This window comes from Oncorhynchus mykiss, chromosome 2 (assembly GCF_057628025.1).
Source record: "Oncorhynchus mykiss isolate SJ-2025 chromosome 2, ASM5762802v1, whole genome shotgun sequence".
Classification (NCBI taxonomy): domain Eukaryota; kingdom Metazoa; phylum Chordata; class Actinopteri; order Salmoniformes; family Salmonidae; genus Oncorhynchus; species Oncorhynchus mykiss.
Genome location: NC_143023.1, coordinates 77,326,367 through 77,348,866, shown reverse-complemented (window position 1 = coordinate 77,348,866; position 22,500 = coordinate 77,326,367). Strand labels below are relative to the sequence as shown.

Sequence of the window (22,500 nt, the reverse complement as noted above, 5' to 3'; positions counted from 1 at the left end):
ATTTCTGTCTGTAGTTACCATAACAATGAGACAGAATGACCTGATTGAGATGGGTGTATTCTGATGCTTTTGCCTTCTGGATCTCTGGTCCAAATACAATTACAGAACCTTTAGAAAGTATTCACAGCCCGGGACTTTTTCCATATTTTGTTGTGTTACAGCCTGCATTTAAAATGGACAAAATATATATATTTTTTGTGACTGACCAACACACAATACCCCATAATGTCAAGGTGATTTTTATTTATTTAGATTTTTTAACAAATGTATTAAAATCAAAAGCTGAAATGTGTTGTTATGGCAAGCCTAAATAACTTGTCTTTAACATGATTTTTGAATGACTACCTCATATTTCACCCCACACATCTGTAAAGGTCCCTCAGTCGAGCAGTGAATTTCAAACACAGATTCAACCACAAATACCAGGGAGGTTTTGGGTAGATGGGTAAAAATAAAAAGGCTGACATTGAATATCCATTTGAGCATGGTGAAGTTATTCATTACTAATTACACTTTGGATGGTATATCAATACAAACAGTCACTACGAAGATACAGGCATCCTTCCAAACTCAGTTGAGAGGAAGGAAACCTAGAGAGGAAGGAAACCACTCAGGGATCTCACCATGAGGCCAATGGTGATTTTAAATGCTGTGATAGGAGAAACCTAAGGATGGATCAACAACATTGTTATTACTCTACAATACTAACCGAATTGACAGAGTGAAAAGGAAGCCTTTACAGAATACAAATATTCCAAAACATGCATCCTGTTTGCAACAAGGCACTAAAGTAATATTGCAAGAAATGTGGCTTTTTGTGCTGAATACAAAGTGTTTTGTTTGGGGCAAATCCAATGCAACACATTACTAAGTACTACTCTCCATATTTTCAAGCATAGTGCTGGCTGCATCATGTAATGGGTATGCTTGTAATCGTTAAGGACTGGGGAGTTGTTCAGGATAAAACATGTATGGAATGGAGCTAAACACAAGCTAAATCTACACTTGAGTTGCTTATCAAGAAGACAGTCCCGAGTGGCTGAGTTACAGTTTTGACTTAAAACTGCTTGTAAAGCAATTTCAAGACTTGAAAATGGTTATCAGCTGTAATCACTGTCAAAGGTGATGTATTGACTCAGTGTTGTGAATACTTATGTAAATTAGATATTTCTGTATTTCATTTTCAATACATTTGTAAACATTTCTAAAAATCCTGCTTTCACTTAAATTCAGGCTGTAACAACCAAAAGTGGAATACGTCAAGGGGTATGAATACTTTCTGAAGGCACTGAATATCCTAATCCTATAGAGAAAGTAAAGGAATGAAGTGAGAACGGGAGAGAGAGAGACCCGTATGTGTCTTTTTGTCCAGCAATACTTTTTGTGGAAGGTACTACTCTGCTTTCTCTGTTAAGTCTTCTAGAGCTGATGGCTCATAAGGGGTCGATGGGTTTCTTATTATATTCATGATTGATTAGAATTAAGCTTTCAGAGTATCAGCCGGCCGTGACTAGGAGACCCGTGAGGCGGCGCACAATTGGCCCATCATTGTTCAGGTTAGAGGAGGGTTTGGCCGTCCTGGATTTCCTTTTCCCATTGCGCTCTAGCGCCTCCTTGTGGTGGGCCGGGTGCCTGCAAGCTGACCTTGGTCGCCAGCTGGACAGTGTTTCCTCTGACTTTTAAAGAATGACCAGGCATCCTCGACTGACGGATGAGGTCAAAATCCTTCCAGGATACCCGGGCCAAGTCGATTAGAAAGGCCTGCTCGCAGAAGTGTTTTAGGGAGCGTTTAACAGTGATAATAGGTGGTCGTTTGACCGCGGACCCATAGCGGATGCAGGCATTGAGGCGGTGATTGAAACACCAGAGGTGTATTTGGCTAATTGGTCAGGATTATATCTATGAGGGTGCCCATGTTTACGGATTTAGGGTTGTACCTGGTGGGTTCCTTGATAATTTGTGTGAGATTGAGGGCATCTAGTTTAGATTGTAGGACTGCCGGGGTGTTAAGCATATCCCAGTTTAGGACACCTAACAGAACAAACTCTGAAGATAGATGGGGGGGCAATCAATTCACATATGGTGTCCAGGGCACAGCTGGGGGCTGAGGGGGATCTATAACAGGCGGCAACAGTGAATGACTTATTTCTGAAGAGATTCATTTTTAAAATTAGAAGCTCGAACTGCAGTAGATTGCAACTCCTCCCCATTTGGCAGTTCTATCTTGACGGAAAATGTTGTAGTTGGGGATGAAAATCTCAGAATTTTTGGTGGCCTTCCTAAGCCAGGATTCAGACATGGCAAGGACATCAGGGTTGGCAGAGTGTGCTAAAGCAGTGAGTAAAATAAACTTAGGGAGGAGGCTTCTGATGTTAAATTGCTCCTCCAATGGATGGAAAGATTTAGTGTGCTGCCGACAAACAGCGGTGTAGAATTTCTAGCTTATCCTAAAAAACTCATCATAACATGCTGAAAATGAATCCTAAAAAACTCATCATAACATGCTGAAAATGAATCCTAAAAAACTCATCATAACATGCTGAAAATGAATCCTAAAAAACTCATCATAACATGCTGAAAATGAATCCTAAAAAACTCATCATAACATGCTGAAAATGAATCCTAAAAAACTCATCATAACATGCTGAAAATGAATCCTAAAAAACTCATCATAACATGCTGAAAATGAATCCTAAAAAACTCATCATAACATGCTGAAAATGAATCCTAAAAAACTCATCATAACATGCTGAAAATGAATCCTAAAAAACTCATCATAACATGCTGAAAATGAATCCTAAAAAACTCATCATAACATGCTGAAAATGAATCCTAAAAAACGCATCATAACATGCTGAAAATGAATACTAAAAAAATGATTGAATCTGCACAGTGCCTTGCTAAAGCCAATATTGATGTTTGAGTAGGCTGTAGGGCTACTTCTCAAGGAAATATAATTTTATTATATTGATAATTAGATGCAATAGAGCAAATTGAAAGAAAATGTATTATTACAAGGTTGAAGGTCTCTTCCTATTTCTTATATTAAATATGTGTATGTTTTTAATTCATTCATTTATTAGTAGGCTTATGGATATCATTTTCAAGTTATTCACCCAATCCTGTTTATTTATTCTGTCTAAAGGGAAGGCAACGAATGCAGTGCATGTGAAATCTCACTGTATTAGGCTAGACAGCTATAGGGCTGTTTTTAGATCAGGTTTAATCCAGTTTCCCGCCAAGCCACCGGCCAGCCGTTCCCTGACCAATGTGTTTACATGCTTAATAGTGAGAGAGCGCTCACAGCAATTCCATGAAGGAGCAGCATTTGCGCTAGAATCGAACGCGTTGCGGCGCTGCTTAGGAGAGAGAGGTGAGGAAGAGTGGGTTGGAGAGGAAGTGAGAAAGAGAGAGATGGAGATAGATGAAACGAGAATGTGGGGAAGAGAGGGAGTGAGAGAGTGAGATGGAGAAAGATGAAATGAGAAAGTGGGAGAGGGAGAAAGATTAGAAGAGAAAGTAAGGAGGAGTGAATGGGAGTGACTGGGAGTGACAGAGTGAAAGAGATCACGCCCAATAAAGCGTCCAGTCCTCTTCTTGTTTAATGCAGCTGTTTTATAGTCCTACATGCCCCCATAGTCCAACTATATAGAGAGACTCCTATTCTCCCATTCAGACCAGGCCTTTTAATCTCCTCCCTGTGCCAGAGCCCCTCTCTCTTTACTGCCCCTCTTTAATGAAGAGCTGTCCAATAAGGCCTTTTATTGTCTTAGCATATGTTGCTTTTATTAGAGGACAATAATTAGCTGGAGCCCATCACCTCACAAGTCCTATCCCAAGATAAAAAGGAGATAGTTTCACAGTTGCTGCCCAAGTCCTTCTCATTCTCATCGTTTCCTATTGAATGATTCTTCTCCTAACACCTGCCTCTCTTTTATCCTCTCCTCCTTCCTTTCTTTCTCTCCTCTTGTCATCCACTCCCTTGTCGACTCATCCTTTCATCCCCTCCTTCCCTACTCTTTTCTCTCCTGGCTCATCCTTACCTCCTTTTGTTCACCCCCCACACACACACATTGCAGAAGTTGGAGTTGAGGCAGAGATGGTGGAGTGTGCCGAACAGAGAGGGTAGAGGAATGACACAGCAGTAGCAGGGGTTGGAGTTGAGGCAGAGATGGTGGAGTCTGGCGAACAGTGAGGGTAGAGGTATGACACAGCAGTACTAGGGGTTGGAGTTGAGGCAGAGATGGTGGAGTGTGCCGAACAGAGATGGTAGAGGTATGACACAGCAGTATCGGGGGTTGGAGTTGAGGCAGAGATGGTGGAGTGTGGCGAACAGAGAGGGTAGAGGTATGACACAGCAGTAGCGGGGGTTGGAGTTGAGGCAGAGATGGTGGAGTGTGGCGAACAGAGAGGGTAGAGGTATGACACAGCAGTAGCAGGGGTTGGAGTTGAGGCAGAGATGTTGGAGTGTGGCGAACAGAGAGGGTAGAGGTATGACACAGCAGTAGCGGAGGTTGAAAGTGTACAGTCTCTCCATTCTCAAATCAAAGTTTATTTGTCACGTGCGCCTAATACAACAGGTGAAATGCTTACTTACAGGCTCTAACCAACAGTGAAAAAAAACCCTGCTATACTGCATTCTCTCTCCTAATGTTCTTCAGATGCAGAGATGTGATGTGGGAACAGGGGGAGCCAGGGTTAGGTGTGTGGTCTTTCCATCCTGTCCCTAATGCCCCTCTGGGGAGCAGGCCGCCCAGTTCCCTATATTACCCAGAAGGCCTAGGGGCTAATGACGGCTTTTTAATAGAATGTAATACATACCGAGGAGCAGAGGCCAGTGCCTTAGAGGGCTCTCCCATTAGAATGGCAAGAACAGCATTATACTTATGTGTGTGTGTGTGTGTGTGTGTGTGTGTGTGTGTGTGTGTGTGTGTGTGTGTGTGTGTGTGTGTGTGTGTGTGTGTGTGTGTGTGTGTGTGTGTGTGTGTGTGTGTGTGTGTGTGTGTGTGTGTGTGTGTGTGTGTGTGTATATGTGTGTGTATATGTGTGTGTGTGTGTGTGTGTGTGTGTGTGTATATGTGTGTGTGTGTATATATATATATGTGTGTGTGTGTGTGTGTGTGTGTGGAGGGGGGGCTGAGGTTACGGGGGTGACTGTGGAGTTATGAGGGTGAACGTTGTGTTGATTTTAGAGGTGTGCTGGTGTGTTTGTGGTGTTAATCCCTCCCCTTCCGGTTGATTGGTTATGCTGAATGGAGGGCCAGGCCGTTTATCTGAGTGGACCACGTTACCCAGGATTCCCCTCACATCTGGGCTGGGCACGCTTAGATGGGCTGTCGGCTCGCAGAGGCTAGCGCCGCTGAGGGCTAGTGTAAACATACACTCTCTCGCTCTCTTTTCTCTCTCTTTCGCTCACTCTCACTCGCTCTGTCGCTCTCTATTACACAAACATGGGCCAGAGACAAGGCAGCAGACGTGTTGTTACAATGATCATTTATTAAATGCGAAATATCTTTAGCACAGATTAAAAATCAGATACTTCCATCTATTGTGAACACCATGGGGTTGGAAATAAACATTCCTAAAGTATCAACAAAAGCACAAAGTCCTGTTGGAGTCCCATCTTCTCCATCATGGCATAGATAGACCTTCATGTGAGACTGTTAGTTCAGACAGACTGGGTCCTAGGGCTGAGGCAAAGCTCTTTTACTGCTCATATTATCTTCTGTCATCATATAAGCTTGTTATATAGCCTAGTTCCAATTCTAGTTCCTTAAAACAGAACCGTGTTAAATCACAATCAGTGCCCCCCTGTGTGTTTTGCCAGAGCCAGTCATGTCTGCTCTCGGCACAACAAGAGAGGACTATGCTGCCCTGTGACAGATGTGGACAGACTCTTAACCAGGCTTTAGTTGTTAACACACAGATTGCCTCTCTGCTTTGCCTCGACCCTTCACACACCAAGACAACTGAACAGAACCTTGACCAGAATGGTTGAACCACATTAAGAATGACAGAATGACAGTTAAAGGAACAGAAGTGAACCACCCACAAGAGTAAGAAAACTGTCGGACTTTACACGTTGTCCAGGATGTCATCGTCTGACATCTTGTTTTTTTTTTATTATTCTCTTTTTATTTGCCGTGTTCACAGATGATTTTGAGGACATGCCGTATGAGGAGTTTGGGATTATAAAAGTACCTGAAAGAAGTGCTAGAGTGTCAGCATGCATAGCGGTTTGCTATTTACATTTTCCTTTGTACAGGACAGGACGGGCTGGGCCACGAACAGACTGCTCCACAGTACTGGGTGTATTTACAGGTCAATGTCATAAATACAATGTCATAAAAGGGTCACACGCATATTATCAGAGAACGCTCGTATGACAGAATGACAGTGCACAACCTTGATGAGGCAGAAACAAACCTGTTTTTTTTCTCTTCCTGGTGCATTAGTCCTATGCTAACAAATAGCACAATGCATCATCTAGTATTGCTGTACTGTACAAGCACAGAGGGATTAGACATGGTTAGAGATCACGACAGTAACATGTTATACTATGAAAACAACACCGAACAACTCTGAGGTACAGTATAGTTACCCTTTAATGATTCAACACCCATATCTCCCTTGTCTCTGACCTTGCTTCTTAATACATTGAAGAGTGGCTGTTCAACAGTTAAATATTGCAGAATACTTTCCAAAGACATTGGAAATATTTTCATTATGTTGAAAATTGGAAGACATAAATGTGATCCAGGACTATTTTCCAGAGCAGTGATGGTTCAGGCCAGACATGGTCAGGTTATTGCTGCTGATCTAGGACCTGTTTATTGCAGCTCTTAAAGCATAGAGATTGCAGAGGTTGGGTTTGTGTGTTTAAGTGGTCTGGAAAAGATCTTGTTGGCTAGGACCCTGCTACTTCGGTTTGTCACATTTCTTGTATATTGCTGAAGTGATGGTGAAAGAGTTTTATTTTTCCCGCTTCCCTTCCCCTTGTAGTTCTGGTGATTCATGTGATGTCTCGGGGACAGGTGCTCGGGCTTACACTCAATTAACCCTTTCCTCTCCACTCACCAGTTTGCAGTGGTCAGTTCTGTCTGATAGGAACATAACATACCAACCCCAAGAAAACCAGTCATTTCTCTCTGTCAACTCTGTAAAACTATGTATATCAGAATCAGGATTTACATTGACAAATACTAGTACACAAATAGAAAGAGCCATTGGTTGGTCGACACCTAGAATGTACAGGTATTATTTATAATGTACATGATTATACACATCTGTTGGGCTACTGTACATGTCAGGAGGGATTTTGTGTGTGTGTGTGTGTGTGTGTGTGTGTGTGTGTGTGTGTGTGTGTGTGTATGCATGTCACCAGCCCAGCACATTCCCTTTCTTCTCTCTATGTCTCTCTGATAGATAGTGGTGGTGGGTGGTTCCACATGTTAATGTCTAGCATGCTAAACTCATCAGGCTTATCTCTTACACGGGTAAAAAGGTCATGTAGTGGGAGGGCCGAGCTGAACACCAAGAAGATAACACACACACACACTCTCTCTCCCTCTCTCTTTCACCCTCGCTCTCCTTCTGCTGTGTACATATCTTGGTTGTCTCCCTCAGACAGAATTCCCTGCTGTGCTGTAGAGCTGCGTTCTCAGATCAGGTGTAAATCATTCCAATGTATTGATGGTCCACCTTTCACCTAAAACAGAGATGACCCTGGAAGTAGAGTAAGATGAGCAGGCAGGTAAATATATTGCATCTTCCACGTCTACGTTCTAAAGCAGATACCTGAGGGTGACTGGTTAGCTAAATGATCTGACACCCTGCTTTTGAAGTCCGTATATGTGGGTCTGGGTGTGTCTCTTTGACACTGAGTGACATGTGTGAGCCTTTGATATGCCAGTCCTGTGAGGTGTGTAGAGTTATCAGTGTGCTGGCAGGGAGGGAGACAGCAGAGAGATGCAGTTGTTTCATCTGCGGTTTCAAACCGCCTCAATCTGCCTCTGCTACTACCAGCACTGAGAAGGAAGTTTGATGAGTGTGTCTGTCTGCTCAATGAGAGAGTCTACTATATGTCTGTGTATGTATGCATGCACTTTATTCTGTGACTGTGTGACTGTGTGTACACTGTGTGACTGTGTGTACATTGTGTGACTATGTGTGCATGTGTGTGACTATGTGTGCATGTGTGTGACTGTGTGTACATGTGTGTGACTGTGTGTACATTGTGTGACTGTGTGTACATTGTGTGACTATGTGTGCATGTGTGTGACTATGTGTGCATGTGTGTGACTGTGTGTACATGTGTGTGACTGTGTGAACATGTGTGTGACTGTGTGTACATGTGTGTGACTGTGTGTACATGTGTGTGACTGTGTGTACATGTGTGTGACTGTGTGTACATGTGTGTGACTGTGTGTACATGTGTGTGACTGTGTGTACATGTGTGTGACTGTGTGAACATGTGTGTGACTGTGTGTACATGTGTGTGACTGTGTGTACACTGTGTGACTGTGTGTACATGTGTGTGACTGTGTGTACATTGTGTGTACATGTGTGTGACTGTGTGTACACTGTGTGACTGTGTGTACATTGTGTGACTATGTGTGCATGTGTGTGACTATGTGTGCATGTGTTTGACTGTGTGTACATGTGTGTGACTGTGTGTACATGTGTGTGACTGTGTGTACATTGTGTGTACATGTGTGAGACTGTGTGTACATTGTGTGACTGTGTGTACATGTGTGAGACTGAGTGTGACTGTGTGTACATTGTGTGACTGTGTGTTACTGTGTGTACATTGTGTGTACATTGTGTGACTGTGTGTGTTGCTAGATCTTAATGACAGCCAGTGTGTGTGTGTGCTGGAACAGTTCTGGTATATCTCCATATGTGTGACTCTCTGTATTAGCCTCTGCCAGCTTGGGCTGCAGATGCTCAAATGAGCCTCAATGAGGCTGTGCCTTTGAAGTGTGTGTGTGTGTGTGTGTGTGTGTGTGTGTGTGTGTGTGTGTGTGTGTGTGTGTGTGTGTGTGTGTGTGTGTGTGTGTGTGTGTGTGTGTGTGTGTGTGTTTGTGTACAGACCCTTGCTGCTCTGCCAGTGCACTGTACTAAACTGCTCTGCACTGCAGTCTCTCACCAGTCCTCCCCCCCAGTCTCATTTGTAGATAAAGAGCAGTTAGCCAGAGAGAAGTATTTCATGCGTCTATAGAAGTCATCTCCAGAACAGTCTCCTGTCTTCTCATAACGTCACAGCAGTTTTTAGCCAGCAGCAGGGCTACATGAAAGATCCTCTGAGCGCCTGAATTCTGGCTGTAATACTCTCTGATGTCTGTTTCTTCCTCTCTCTGTTTCAAACGCTGTGGAATCGCACTCCCTCTCTCCCTCTCGCCGCTCCTAATTACCGACTGTGCCGGCTGGTGCTGCATTAGGGCGGCATGTCTCAGTACAGTGTGACTACAGACTACTGTAAGCTGGATTTGAGATGTTAAACTGAGAAACACAGCTTCTGAGTAGTCATTTCCCACTCAATTAGAGGGTGTAGGGTAGATAGTGTTACAGGCTGTCTGCTCTTAGAAAGAGAAGAGAGAAAGGAGGGGGGGTTTGCGAGCGTGTGCATGCCTGTACTGTATATGACGTTTGTGTACAAGAGCACTATTCTCATCATCATCATCTCATCATCACTCTTTACCGGTGTATCTCACTCTTTACTGTGGCAAACAGCATGTACTACAATGTTTACTGTTTAGGACCGTTGCTCTCTACTCTACTCTACAGTCTGACTTCCCTCATGAACCCCTAGATGATGTGAACATATACAGATGTGTAATCATGGCATAGATACTGTATGTTCCCTTATAGAGAGTTTACAGAACCCTCTGGCTCCCCACTCCCAATGAGAAGAGCTGCTCCTTCCTCCCCAGTCTAGAACACCGTGGGCCACATCCTCTGTCCAGAAAACAGCCCTCGCAGTGTGCAAACGTCCACAAAACAACTACAAAATATTGCAGCTGTAGAAATATCAAGTGCAACATATTTTGGGTGTGTTTTACGTCAAATCTGGATGAACAGTCGCCACCTTCCTACAGTTATTGTGGTATTCTACAGAGATCGTGTTGTTTTGTGGACAGACAGTGTTGCCCCTGGTCTGTATTTACCACATTCACATAAGCATGCACTCTGTGGAGAGTCAGCAGTCCTGTATACACACAATATAGAAATATATATATGTACAGTATCAGTCAAAAGTTTGGCCACACCTACTCATTCCAGGGTTTCTCTTTATTTTTACTATTTTCTACATTGTAGAATAATAGTGGAGACATTAAAACTAAGAAATAACACATATGGAATCATGTAGTAACCAAAAAAGTGTTAAACAAATCAAAATATATTTTATATTTGAGATTCTTCAAGTAGCCACCCTTTACCTTGATGACAGCTTTGCACACTCTTGGCATTCTCTCAACCAGCTTCATGAGGTAGTCACCTGGAATGCATTTAAATTAACAGGTGTGCCTTGTTAAAAATACATTTGTGGAGTTTTTTTCCTTCTTAATGCGTTTGAGCCAATCAGTTGTGTTGTGACAAGGTAAGGGTGGTATACAGACGATAGCCTTATTTGGTAAAAGACCAAGTCCATATTTTGGCAAGAACAGCTCAAATAAGCAATGAGAAACGACAGTCCATCATTACTTTAAGACATGAAGGTCAGTAAATCCAGATCTTTGAAAGTTTCTTCAAGTGCAGTCGCAAAAACCATCAAGGGCTATGATGAAACTGGCTCGCATGAGGACCGCCACAGGAAAGGAAGACCCAGAGGTACCTCTGCTGCAGAGGATAAGTTCATTAGAGTTAACTGCACCTCAGATTGTAGCCCAAATAGATGCTTTGCAGAGTTCAGGTAACATACACATCTCAACATCAACTGTTCAGAGGAGACTGCGTGAATCAGACCTTCATGGTCAAATTGTTGCAAAGAAACCACAACTAAAGGACATCAATAATAAGAAGAGACTTGCTTGGGCCAAGAAACACAAGCAATGGACATCAGACCAGTGGAAATCTGTCCTTTGGTCTGATGAGGCCAAATTTGAGATATTTGGTTCCAAGCACTGTGTATGTGAATGGATGATCTCCTCATGTGTGGTTCCCACCGTGAAGCATGGAGGAGGAGGTGTGATGGTGTGGGGGTGCTTTGCTAATGACACAGTCAGTGATTTATTTACAATTCAAGGCACACTTAACCAGCATGGCTACCCCAGCATGGCTACCACAGCATTATGCAGTGATACACCATCCCATCTGGTTTGCCCTTAGTGGGACTAACATTTGTTTTTCAACAGGACAATGACCCAAAATACACCTCCAGGCTGTGTAAGGGCTATTTGACCAAGGAGAGTGATGGAGTGCTGCATCAGATGACCTGGCCTCCACAATCACCTGACCTCAACCCAATTGAGATGGTTTGGGATGAGTTGGACCTCAGAGTGAAGGAAAAGCAGCCAACAAGTGCTCAGCATATGTGGGAACTCCTTCAAGACTGTTGGAAAAGCATTCCTCATGAAGCTGGTTGAGAGAATGCCAAGAGTGTGCAAAGCTGTCATCAAGTAAAAGAGTGGCTACTTTGAAGAATCTAAAATATTTTGTTTAACACTTTTTTGCTTACTACAAGATTCCATATGTGTTATTTAATAGTTTTGATGTCTTCACTATTATTATACCATGTAGAAAATAGTCAAAATAAAGAAAAACCCTTGAATGAGTAGGTGTGTCCAAACCTTTGACTGGTACTGTATATACATATCTATCCAGATCCATAGTCCCAATGGTAACACTGCCCCATCATTATGGGCTGTGGCAGAGAGGGGTGTCTCTATGGAGTTTATCCTCTCTGTGTCTATCTTTCTGTCTCTCTCCGTTCTGTCTCTCTCCGTTCCTTGTCTTCTCATATGGATGCTCTGGAGGATCAGGAGAGATGAGGGTCACTGAGTACAGGTGTGTGTATTCCAGTGGAGGTGTCTTGGCAGGATCTGTAGGGTGGCTGGAGTTCCTGTGTATCTCTTGGCGGACAAGAGGGCCTCTGTCATTCTCTATGACTGTGCCCTCCTCCCACACAGATGATCTTGATCAGTGCCACTCTGTCTCTGTCCTCCATGTTGACTGTTGTCCCTCTGTCTCTTTGTCTCCATAGCAACAGGGGGCAGCCACCACGGTGTACTGTGCGGTAGCTCCGGAGCTGGAGGGTCTAGGAGGGATGTACTTCAACAACTGTTTCCGCTGCCTGCCCTCCCCCCAGGCCGAGGACCAGGTCACTGCAGCCAGCCTGTGGGAGCTAAGCGAGCGCCTGGTCTCAGAGAGGCCTACGGGCCTACAGGCCCTCTGATTGACACGCCCACACTGACTGTCAACAGCCTATCAGGACTGGGGGAGAGAGGAAGGACTAGCCAATCAGGAATGGAGGGAGAGGGAGGAAGTGTGGATGAAAATTAAAATTTGTACATTGAGTGGACTGTAGAAAGCTTTCAAACCATTGAACTGAAACTTTCACTTCATTAAGGGAAGTAAAATACACATACAAATAAACCGGGGTTGTTGTGTGCCTCTTTGTGTCAGGGAGAGTTCACCAGTTCCTTATTCCAGCCAAAGTGGGTCTGTGTTTCTCACTCCAGTGTGTTTCCAGCTGCAACAGACACTGTGTGTATCTTCTCTCTGTATCCAGTTTCCTCCTGTATATATATATTTGACATGTCTGAGTATGGAGATATGGTGAGTATCATTGCGCTAGTGTAGGAGGGTTGAAGGGGGATAGGAGAAATAAGGAGGTATAATTGAATGCCTATGTACATATTAGAGCTATGGTGTCATGGCTATATACAGATGGACTAGCTGTATTCCATATGAGGCCCTATTCAGTTCTACTGCCCATTATTTACAGGAACAGCATTGGGCCTATGTGCTAACGGGAACTCACGCATCATCATTTCTCCTCTCTACAGTGTCTGTCTACAGTTAGACCTCCAACCTACATATTATAACTTATAATACTCTACAAAATGTAATGTAGAATGTGGTACTGTATCTTTGTCACAATGTTCAGTCACAATTATGTATGTAGCTACTGGTGATAGAGAAAGAGAGAATCGAGGAGTTTTAGTAGTTGATCAAACAGGAACTCAGTATTTTCCTTGGATGTTTAGTTTTGTTGTCATTTGTTTCGGGGGATAATCTCGTCATGAAAGTGTGCAGTGTTGGGTGACGGGTCCATCTGGACTTCTGTACAGGGTCTGTTGCTTGGTTTCTGGGTGGTTTGGAGATGTGTGGATGTTGTGCTTTGTGGCCGACTGGCGCCGCGGAATGATGTTAAGATATCAGCATTCCTCTGTCATGGTTTCTGTAAAGGAAAAGAAGAAGACACATTAAAGACGGTTTCTTACACTATGTGTCTGGACATTTCAATGCTCACACACACACAGTTGGTAGGATCCTATTCAAAGAAATCAAAACAAATGTAGCATAGGGTGTAAGAGTGTAGACTTTGGGAGGAAGGGGGCCAGAAATGGTCTATGAGACTCCTTCATGTGGTCAGTGAGCAGCAGAACACCCTTTGACCTGGAACTATTTTCAACTCAACCCCTCTACCAGGAAGTACTGGGCAGGGCCAGGGAGTAATCGACACATTGACCAACCAATCATATGGCTGACCTGCATTATTCTCATGCCTGGTTGGTCGGCTGAATCAATGCCTGAGAGAGTCCCTTTATTCCCTTTCACTGCTAAACGAACCCTGCCCGGCACAGTGTTCAACACTATTATACATACACTCATCTGTTCTGGTGTAATCTGTTTAGCCTACTGTACCCAGACTACAGCTGCCTTGTTAGTGTTCTTACTCACACACACACACACACACACACACACACACACACACACACACACACACACACACACACACACACACACACACACACACACACACACACACACACACACACACACACACACACACACACACACACACACACACACACACACACACACACACACACACACACACACACACACACACTGAGTAATTGAGGACAGGGAGATTTAGAGAGATGTATAGAGGTGTCCAGAATGTCTAAGTCTCTAGGCTAGAGAAGAAACAACACATTTAGACATCCCCTAAGCTTTACAAATCTTTTGTTACTTTAAAAAAAATCCAATTATTTTTAGGCATGTTGGAGTTGACCTGAACTCTTCCTGCTACCCTGTGGCTGTGTGGGCATGTAACCAGCCGCTACACACTCACTGACTTATAGGGATGGGGTACAGGGGGAGGAGGTGCACCCCGTTATAGGTCCAGAACCCCTTCTGTGACCCTTAGGGACTGTATTGCTACAGCTGGGCCCCTTCCACTTGTCTTCCTCTGCTCCCGAACTGGTAAGGAGCAGCAAGCTGAGATACTTACACCCCTCTCACCCCTCTCCCTCTACACACACAGACACACACACAGTACTGACAGATTGATGCATGTCACTGAGCTCCTTCAAAGGCAAAATGAGTGAGACATCAACAGCACATAGTCCTCCTGCTTTAACCAGTCAATGACACACACACTCAGAGAGATCCCAGGCGTGTGTGTGAGATCCCAGGCGTGTGTGTGTGTGTGTGTGTGTGTGTGTGTGTGTGTGTGTGTGTGTGTGTGTGTGTGTGTGTGTGTGCGTGTGCGTGTGTGTGTGTGTGTGTGTGTGTTCTGACTGTAGAGGGGGATTCCTGGCCTGGCTTTCAAAGAAAGTCTTATTGATCAGGTCCTATTGGAATCATCAGATAGTTAATCAATACATTACACTTCCTGCCAATGCTCAGAGAACAGGAGAGAGGAGAGGAGAACAGGAGAGGAGAGGAAAAGAGGAGATGTAAACAGAGAGGAGAACAGGAGAGTTGAGGAAAAGAGGAGATGTAAACAGAGGAGAGGAGAGGAGAACAGAAGAGAGGAGAGGAAAAGAGGAGATGTAAACAGAGAGGAGAACAGGAGAGTTGAGGAAAAGAGGAGATGTAAACAGAGGAGAGGAGAACAGGAGAGGAGAGGAGAACAGAAGAGAGGAGAGGAAAAGAGGAGATGTAAACAGAGAGGAGAACAGGAGAGTTGAGGAAAAGAGGAGATGTAAACAGAGGAGAGGAGAACAGGAAAGGAGAGGAGATGAGAACAGAAGAGAGGAGAACAGTGGAGTAGAGGAAAGGAGAGGAGTGGAGAACAGAAGAGAGGAGAACAGGAGAGTAGAGGAAAGGAGAGGAGAGGAGAACAGAAGAGAGGAGAACAGGAGAGTAGAGGAAAGGAGAGGAGAGGAGAACAGAAGAGAGGAGAACAGGAGAGGAGAGGAGAGGAGAACAGAAGAGAGGAGAACAGAAGAGAGGAGAACAGGAGAGTAGAGGAAAGGAGAGGAGAGGAGAACAGGAGAGGAGAGGAGAACAGAAGAGAGGAGAACAGGTGAGTAGAGGAAAGGAGAGGAGAGGAGAACAGAGGAGAGGAGAACAGGAGAGGAGAGGAGAACAGAAGAGAGGAGAACAGGGGAGTAGAGGAAAGGAGAGGAGAGGAGAACAGAGGAGAGGAGAACAGGAGAGGAGAGGAGAGGAGAACAGAAGAGAGGAGAACAGGGGAGTAGAGGAAAGGAGAGGAGAGAACAGAAGAGAGGAGAACAGGAGAGTAGAGGAATGGAGAGGAGAGGAGAACAGAAGAGAGGAGAACAGAAGAGAGGAGAACAGGAGAGTAGAGGAAAGGAGAGGAGAACAGAAGAGAGGAGAACAGGAGAGGAGAGGAAAGGAGAGGAGAGGAGAACAGAAGAGAGGAGAACAGGAGAGTAGAGGAGAGGAGAACAGAAGAGAGGAGAACAGAAGAGAGGAGAACAGGAGCGGAGAGGAAAGGAGAGGAGGAAAACAGAGGAGAGGAGAACAGGAGAGTAGAGGAGAGGAGAACAGAAGAGAGGAGAACAGGGGAGTACAGGAAAGGAGAGGAGAGGAGAACAGAAGAGAGGAGAACAGGAGAGTAGAGGAAAGGAAAGGAGAGGAGAACAAAATAGAGGATAACAGGGGAGTACAGGAAAGGAGAGGAGAGGAGAACAGAAGAGAGGAGAACAGGAGAGTAGAGGAAAGGAGAGAAGAGGAGAACAGAAGAGAGGAGAGCAGGGGAGTAGAGGATAGGAGAGGAGAGGAGAACAGAAGAGAGGAGAACATGAGAGGAGAGGAGAGGAGAACAGAAGAGAGGAGAACAGGGGAGTAGAGGAAAGGAGAGGAGAGGAGAACAGAAGAGAGGAGAACAGGAGAGTAGAGGAGAGGAGAACAGAAGAGAGGAGAACAGAAGAGAGGAGAACAGGAGAGTAGAGGAAAGGAGAGGAGAGGAGAGTAGAGGAGAGGAGAGGAAAACAGAAGAGAGGAGACCTGGAAAGTAGAGGAGAGGAGAGGAGAGGAGAACAGAAGAGAGGAGAACAGGGGAGTAGAGGAAAGGAGAGGAGAGGAGAACAGAAGAGAGGAGAACAGGGGAGTAGAGGAAAGGACAGAAGAGGAGAACAGGAGAGTAGAGGAAAGGAGAGGAGAGGAGAACAGAAGAGAGGAGAACAGGAGAGTAGAGGAAAGGAGAGGAGAACAGAAGAGAGGAGAACAGGGGAGTAGAGGAAAGGACAGAAGAGGAGAACAGGAGAGTAGAGGAAAGGAGAGGAGAGGAGAACAGAAGAGAGGAGAACAGGAGAGTAGAGGAAAGGAGAGAAGAGGAGAACAGAGGAGAGGAGAACAGGAGATGAGAACAGGAGAGGAGAGGAGAACAGAAGAGAGGAGAACAGGGGATAGCAGAACAGAGGAGATGTGAACAGAGGAGAAGAGACACACTGGGCAAAACAGGAGAGGAGAGGAGAACAGAAGAGAGGAGAACAGGAGAGTAGAGGAAAGGAGAGGAGAGAAGAACAGAAGAGAGGAGAACAGAAGAGAGGAGAACAGGAGCGGAGAGGAAAGGAGAGGAGGAAAACAGAGGAGAGGAGAACAGGAGAGTAGAGGAGAGGAGAGGAGAGGAGAACAAAATAGAGGATAACAGGGGAGTACAGGAAAGGAGAGGAGAGGAGAACAGAAGAGAGGAGAACAGGAGAGTAGAGGAAAGGAGAGAAGAGGAGAACAGAAGAGAGGAGAGCAGGGGAGTAGAGGAAAGGAGAGGAGAGGAGAACAGAAGAGAGGAGAACAGGAGAGGAGAGGATAGGAGAGGAGAGAAGAACAGAAGAGAGGAGAACAGGGGAGTAGAGGAAAGGAGAGGAGAGGAGAACAGAAGAGAGGAGAACAGGAGAGTAGAGGAGAGGAGAACAGAAGAGAGGAGAACAGAAGAGAGGAGAACAGGAGAGTAGAGGAAAGGAGAGGAGAGGAGAGGAGAGGAAAACAGAAGAGAGGAGACCTGGAAAGTAGAGGAGAGGAGTGGAGAGGAGAACAGAAGAGAGGAGAACAGGGGAGTAGAGGAAAGGAGAGGAGAGGAGAACAGAAGAGAGGAGAACAGGGGAGTAGAGGAAAGGACAGAAGAGGAGAACAGGAGAGTAGAGGAAAGGAGAGGAGAGGAGAACAGAAGAGAGGAGAACAGGAGAGTAGAGGAAAGGAGAGGAGAACAGAAGAGAGGAGAACAGGGGAGTAGAGGAAAGGACAGAAGAGGAGAACAGGAGAGTAGAGGAAAGGAGAGGAGAGGAGAACAGAAGAGAGGAGAACAGGAGAGTAGAGGAAAGGAGAGAAGAGGAGAACAGAGGAGAGGAGAACAGGAGAGGAGAACAGGAGAGGAGAGGAGAGGAGAACAGAAGAGAGGAGAACAGGAGAGTAGAGGAAAGGAGAGGAGAGGAGAACAGAGGAGAGGAGAACAGGAGAGTAGAGGAAAGGAGAGGAGATGAGAACAGAGGAGAGGAGAACAGGAGAGGAGAACAGGAGAGGAGAGGAGAACAGAAGAGAGGAGAACAGGAGAGGAGAGGAGAACAGAAGAGAGGAGAACAGGGGATAGCAGAACAGAGGAGATGTGAACAGAGGAGAAGAGACACACTGGGCAAAAACTGGTTGAATCAACGTGGTTTCCATGCCATTTCAACCCCCAAAAATCTACGTGATGATGTTGAATCAAAGTGGAAAACTGATTGTCATTTTGTATTGTTTCACCCAACTTTTAACCAAAATCCAGACATGGTGAGATTGATTTCACATCGAATTCAAATTAGTTGAAAACCGAACCAACTGTTAATCAAAACTAGACGTTGAACTGACATCTGTGTCCAGTGGGGAGCATTCTTCTCTCAGAGGACCTAGATTTTTTTTACCCACCGCTAAGGCCCCTCAAATTCTCTCCTCTCTCTTACCTCTCTCTCTCCTCCCTCTCTGTCTCTCTACTATCTCTCTACCTCACTCTCTCCTCCCTCTCTGTCTCTCTCCTCACTCTCTGTCTCTCTCCTCTCTCTCTACCTCTCTCCTCCCTCTCTGTCTCTCTCCTCCCTCTCTGTCTCTCTACTATCTCTCTACCTCACTCTCTCCTCCCTCTCTGTCTCTCTCCTCTCTCTCTACCTCTCTCCTCTCTTTCTACCTCTCTCCTCCCTCTCTGTCTCTCTCCTCCCTCTCTGTCTCTCTACTATCTCTCTACCTCACTCTCTCCTCCCTCTCTGTCTCTCTCCTCTCTCTCTACCTCTCTCCTCCCTCTATGTCTCTCTCCTCTCTCTCTACCTCTCTCCTCCCTCTCTGTCTCTCTCCTCCCTCTCTGTCTCTCTACTATCTCTCTACCTCACTCTCTCCTCCCTCTCTGTCTCTCTCCTCTCTCTCTACCTCTCTCCTCCCTCTCTGTCTCTCTCCTCCCTCTCTGTCTCTCTACTATCTCTCCACCTCACTCTCTCCTCCCTCTCTGTCTCTCTCCTCTCTCTCTACCTCTCTCCTCCCTCTATGTCTCTCTCCTCTCTCTCTACCTCTCTCCTCCCTCTCTGTCTCTCTCCTCTCTCTCTACCTCTCTACTATCTCTCTGTCTCTCTACCTCTCTACTATCTCTCTACCTCACTCTCTCCTCCTTCTCTCTCTCTCCTCTCTCTCTACCTCTCTCCTCCATCTCTGTCTCTCTCCTCTCTCTCTACCTCTCCCTCTCCTCTCTCTACCTCTCTCTCTCCTCCCTCTATGTCTCTCTCCTCTCTCTGTACCTCTCTCCTCCCTCTCTGTCTCTCTCCTCTCTCTCTCCTCTCCCTCTCCTCTCTCTACCTCTCTCTCCTCCCTCTCTGTCTCTCTCCTCTCTCTCTACCTCTCCCTCTCCTCTCTCTACCTCTCTCTCCTCCCTCTATGTCTCTCTCCTCTCTCTCTATCTCTCTCCTCCCTCTCTGTCTCTCTCTCCTCTCTCTCTACCTCTCTACTATCTCTCTACCTCTCTCCTCCCTCTGTCTCTCTCCTCTCTCTCTACCTCTCTCCTCCCTCTCTGTCTCTCTCCTCCCTCTCTGTCTCTCTCCTCTCTCTCTACCTCTCCCTCTCCTCTCTCTACCTCTCTCTCTCCTCCCTCTCTGTCTCTCTCCTCCCTCTCTGTCTCTCTCCTCCCTCTCTGTCTCTCTCCTCTCTCTCTACCTCTCTCCTCCCTCTCTGTCTCTCTCCTCTCTCTCTACCTCTCTACTATCTCTCTACCTCTCTCCTCCCTCTATGTCTCTCTCCTCTCTCTCTACCTCTCTCCTCCCTCTCTACCTCTCTCCTCCCTCTCTGTCTCTCTACTATCTCTCTGTCTCTCTACTATCTCTCTGTCTCTCTCCTCTCTCTCTACCTCTCCCTCTCCTCTCTCTACCTCTCTCTCTCCTCCCTCTCTGTCTCTCTCCTCTCTCTCTACATCTCTCCTCCCTCTCTGTCTCTCTCCTCTCTCTCTGTCTCTCTACTATCTCTCTACCTCTCTCCTCCCTCTATGTCTCTCTCCTCTCTCTCTACCTCTCTCCTCCCTCTCTGTCTCTCTCCTCTCTCTCTACCTCTCTACTATCTCTCTACCTCTCTCCTCCCTCTATGTCTCTCTCCTCTCTCTCTACCTCTCTCCTCCCTCTCTGTCTCTCTCCTCTCTCTCTACCTCTCTACTATCTCTCTACCTCTCTCCTCCCTCTATGTCTCTCTCCTCTCTCTCTACCTCTCTCCTCCCTCTCTGTCTCTCTCCTCCCTCTCTGTCTCTCTCCTCTCTCTCTACCTCTCCCTCTCCTCTCTCTACCTCTCTCTCTCCTCCCTCTCTGTCTCTCTCCTCCCTCTCTGTCTCTCTACTATCTCTCTACCTCTCTCCTCTCTCTATACCTCTCTCCTCTCTCTCTACCTCTCTCCTCCCTCTATGTCTCTCTACTATCTCTCTGTCTCTCTACTATCTCTCTGTCTCTCTCCTCTCTCTCTACCTCTCTCCTCCCTCTCTGTCTCTCTCCTCCCTCTCTGTCTCTCTACTATCTCTCTGTCTCTCTCCTCTCTCTCTACCTCTCTCCTCCCTCTCTGTCTCTCTCCTCCCTCTCTGTCTCTCTACTATCTCTCTACCTCTCTCCTCTCTCTCTACCTCTCTCCTCTCTCTCTACCTCTCTCCTCCCTCTATGTCTCTCTCCTCCCTCTCTGTCTCTCTACTATCTCTCTGTCTCTCTCCTCTCTCTCTACCTCTCTCCTCCCTCTCTGTCTCTCTACTATCTCTCTACCTCTCTCCTCTCTCTCTACCTCTCTCCTCTCTCTCTACATCTCTCCTCCCTCTATGTCTCTCTCCTCCCTCTATGTCTCTCTCCTCCCTCTCTGTCTCTCTACTATCTCTCTGTCTCTCTCCTCTCTCTCTACTATCTCTCTGTCTCTCTCCTCTCTCTCTACCTCTCTACTATCTCTCTACCTCTCTCCTCCTTCCATGTCTCTCTCCTCCCTCTCTGTCTCTCTCCTCCCTCTCTGTCTCTCTACTATCTCTCTACCTCACTCCTCCCTCTCTGTCTCTCTCCTCCCTCTCTGTCTCTCTCCTCCCTCTCTGTCTCTCTCCTCACTCTCTGTCTCTCTCCTCTCTCTCTACCTCTCTCCTCCCTCTCTGTCTCTCTCCTCTCTCTCTACCTCTCTACTATCTCTCTACCTTCCTCTCTCTTCCCTCTCTGTCTTTCTCCTCTCTCTCTACCTCTCTCCTCCCTCTCTGTCTCTCTCCTCTCTCTCTACCTCTCTCCTCCCTCTCTGTCTCTCTCCTCCCTCTCTGTCTCTCTACTATCTCTCTACCTCTCTCCTCCATCTATGTCTCTCTCCTCTCTCTCTACCTCTCTCCTCCCTCTCTGTCTCTCTCCTCCCTCTCTGTCTCTCTACTATCTCTCTACCTCACTCTCTCCTCCCTCTCTGTCTCTCTACTATCTCTCTACCTCGCTCCTCCCTCTCTGTCTCTCTCCTCTCTCTCTACCTCTCTACTATCTCTCTACCTCACTCTCTCCTCCCTCTCTGTCTCTCTCCTCCCTCTCTGTCTCTCTACTATCTCTCTACCTCACGCTCTCCTCCCTCTCTGTCTCTCTCCTCTCTCTCTACCTCTCTACTATCTCTCTACCTCACTCTCTCCTCCCTCTCTGTCTCTCTCCTCCCTCTCTGTCTCTCTACTATCTCTCTACCTCTCCCTCTCCTCTCTCTACCTCTCTCTCTCCTCCCTCTCTGTCTCTCTACTATCTCTCTACCTCTCTCTTCTCCCTTCTCCTCTCTCTCTAACTCTCTCTCTCCTCCCTCTCCTCTCTCTCTACCTATTTCTCTCATCCCTCTCTGTCTATTTCCTCTCTCCACCACTCCTTCTCTTCTCTCTACCTCTCCTCTCTCTCTACCTTTCCCTCTCCTCTCTCTCTACCTCTCCCTCTCCTCTCTCTCTACCTCTCCCTCTCCTCTCGCTACCTCTCCCTCTCCTCTCCTCTCCCTCTCCTCTCTACCTCTCCCTCCATCCCTACACATACAGTTGAAGTCGGAAGTTTACATACACTTAGGTTGGAGTCATTAAAACTATTTTTTCAACCACTCCACAAATGTCTTGTTAACAAACTATAGTTTTGGCAAGTCAGTTAGGACATCTACTTTGTGCATGACACAAGTAATTTTTCCAACAATTGTTTACAGTTTATTTTAATTATAATTCACTGTATCACAATTCCAGTGGGTCAGAAGTTTACATACACTAAGTTGACTGTGCCTTTATACAGCTTGGAAAATTCCAGAAAATTATGTCATGGCTTTAGAAGCTTCTGATAGGCTAATTGACATCATTTGAGTCAATTAGAGGTGTACGTGTGGATGTATTTCAAGGCCTACCTTCAAACTTAGTGCCTCTTTGCTTGACATCATGGGAAAATCAAAAGAAAGCAGCCAAGACCTCAGAAAATAAATTGTAGACCTCCACAAGTCTGGTTCATCCTTGTGAGCAATTTCCAAACGCCTGAAGGTACCACGTTCATCTGTACAAACAATAGTACGCAAGTATAAACACCATGGGACCACGCAGCCGTCATACCAGACGCGTTCTGTCTCCTAGAGATGAACGTA

General features: G+C 45.9%; 2 protein-coding genes across 2 annotated transcripts in view; one reads left to right on the top strand and one right to left on the bottom strand.

The window, feature by feature from the left end:
- wwox (WW domain containing oxidoreductase) overlaps positions 1–13,446 on the top strand; it is a 275,568-nt gene extending 262,122 nt beyond the window's left edge. Inside the window, exon 9 of the mRNA XM_021572694.3 lies at positions 12,203–13,446. Coding sequence (XP_021428369.1) covers positions 12,203–12,394 — 192 coding nt within the window. The 3' untranslated portion in view covers positions 12,395–13,446. The remainder of the gene's footprint in view (positions 1–12,202) is intronic.
- LOC110496661 (transcription factor Maf) overlaps positions 13,220–22,500 on the bottom strand; it is a 75,128-nt gene continuing 65,847 nt past the window's right edge. The window contains exon 3 of the mRNA XM_021572682.3: positions 13,220–13,402. The gene's annotated coding sequence lies outside the window, so the exon portion shown is untranslated. The remainder of the gene's footprint in view (positions 13,403–22,500) is intronic.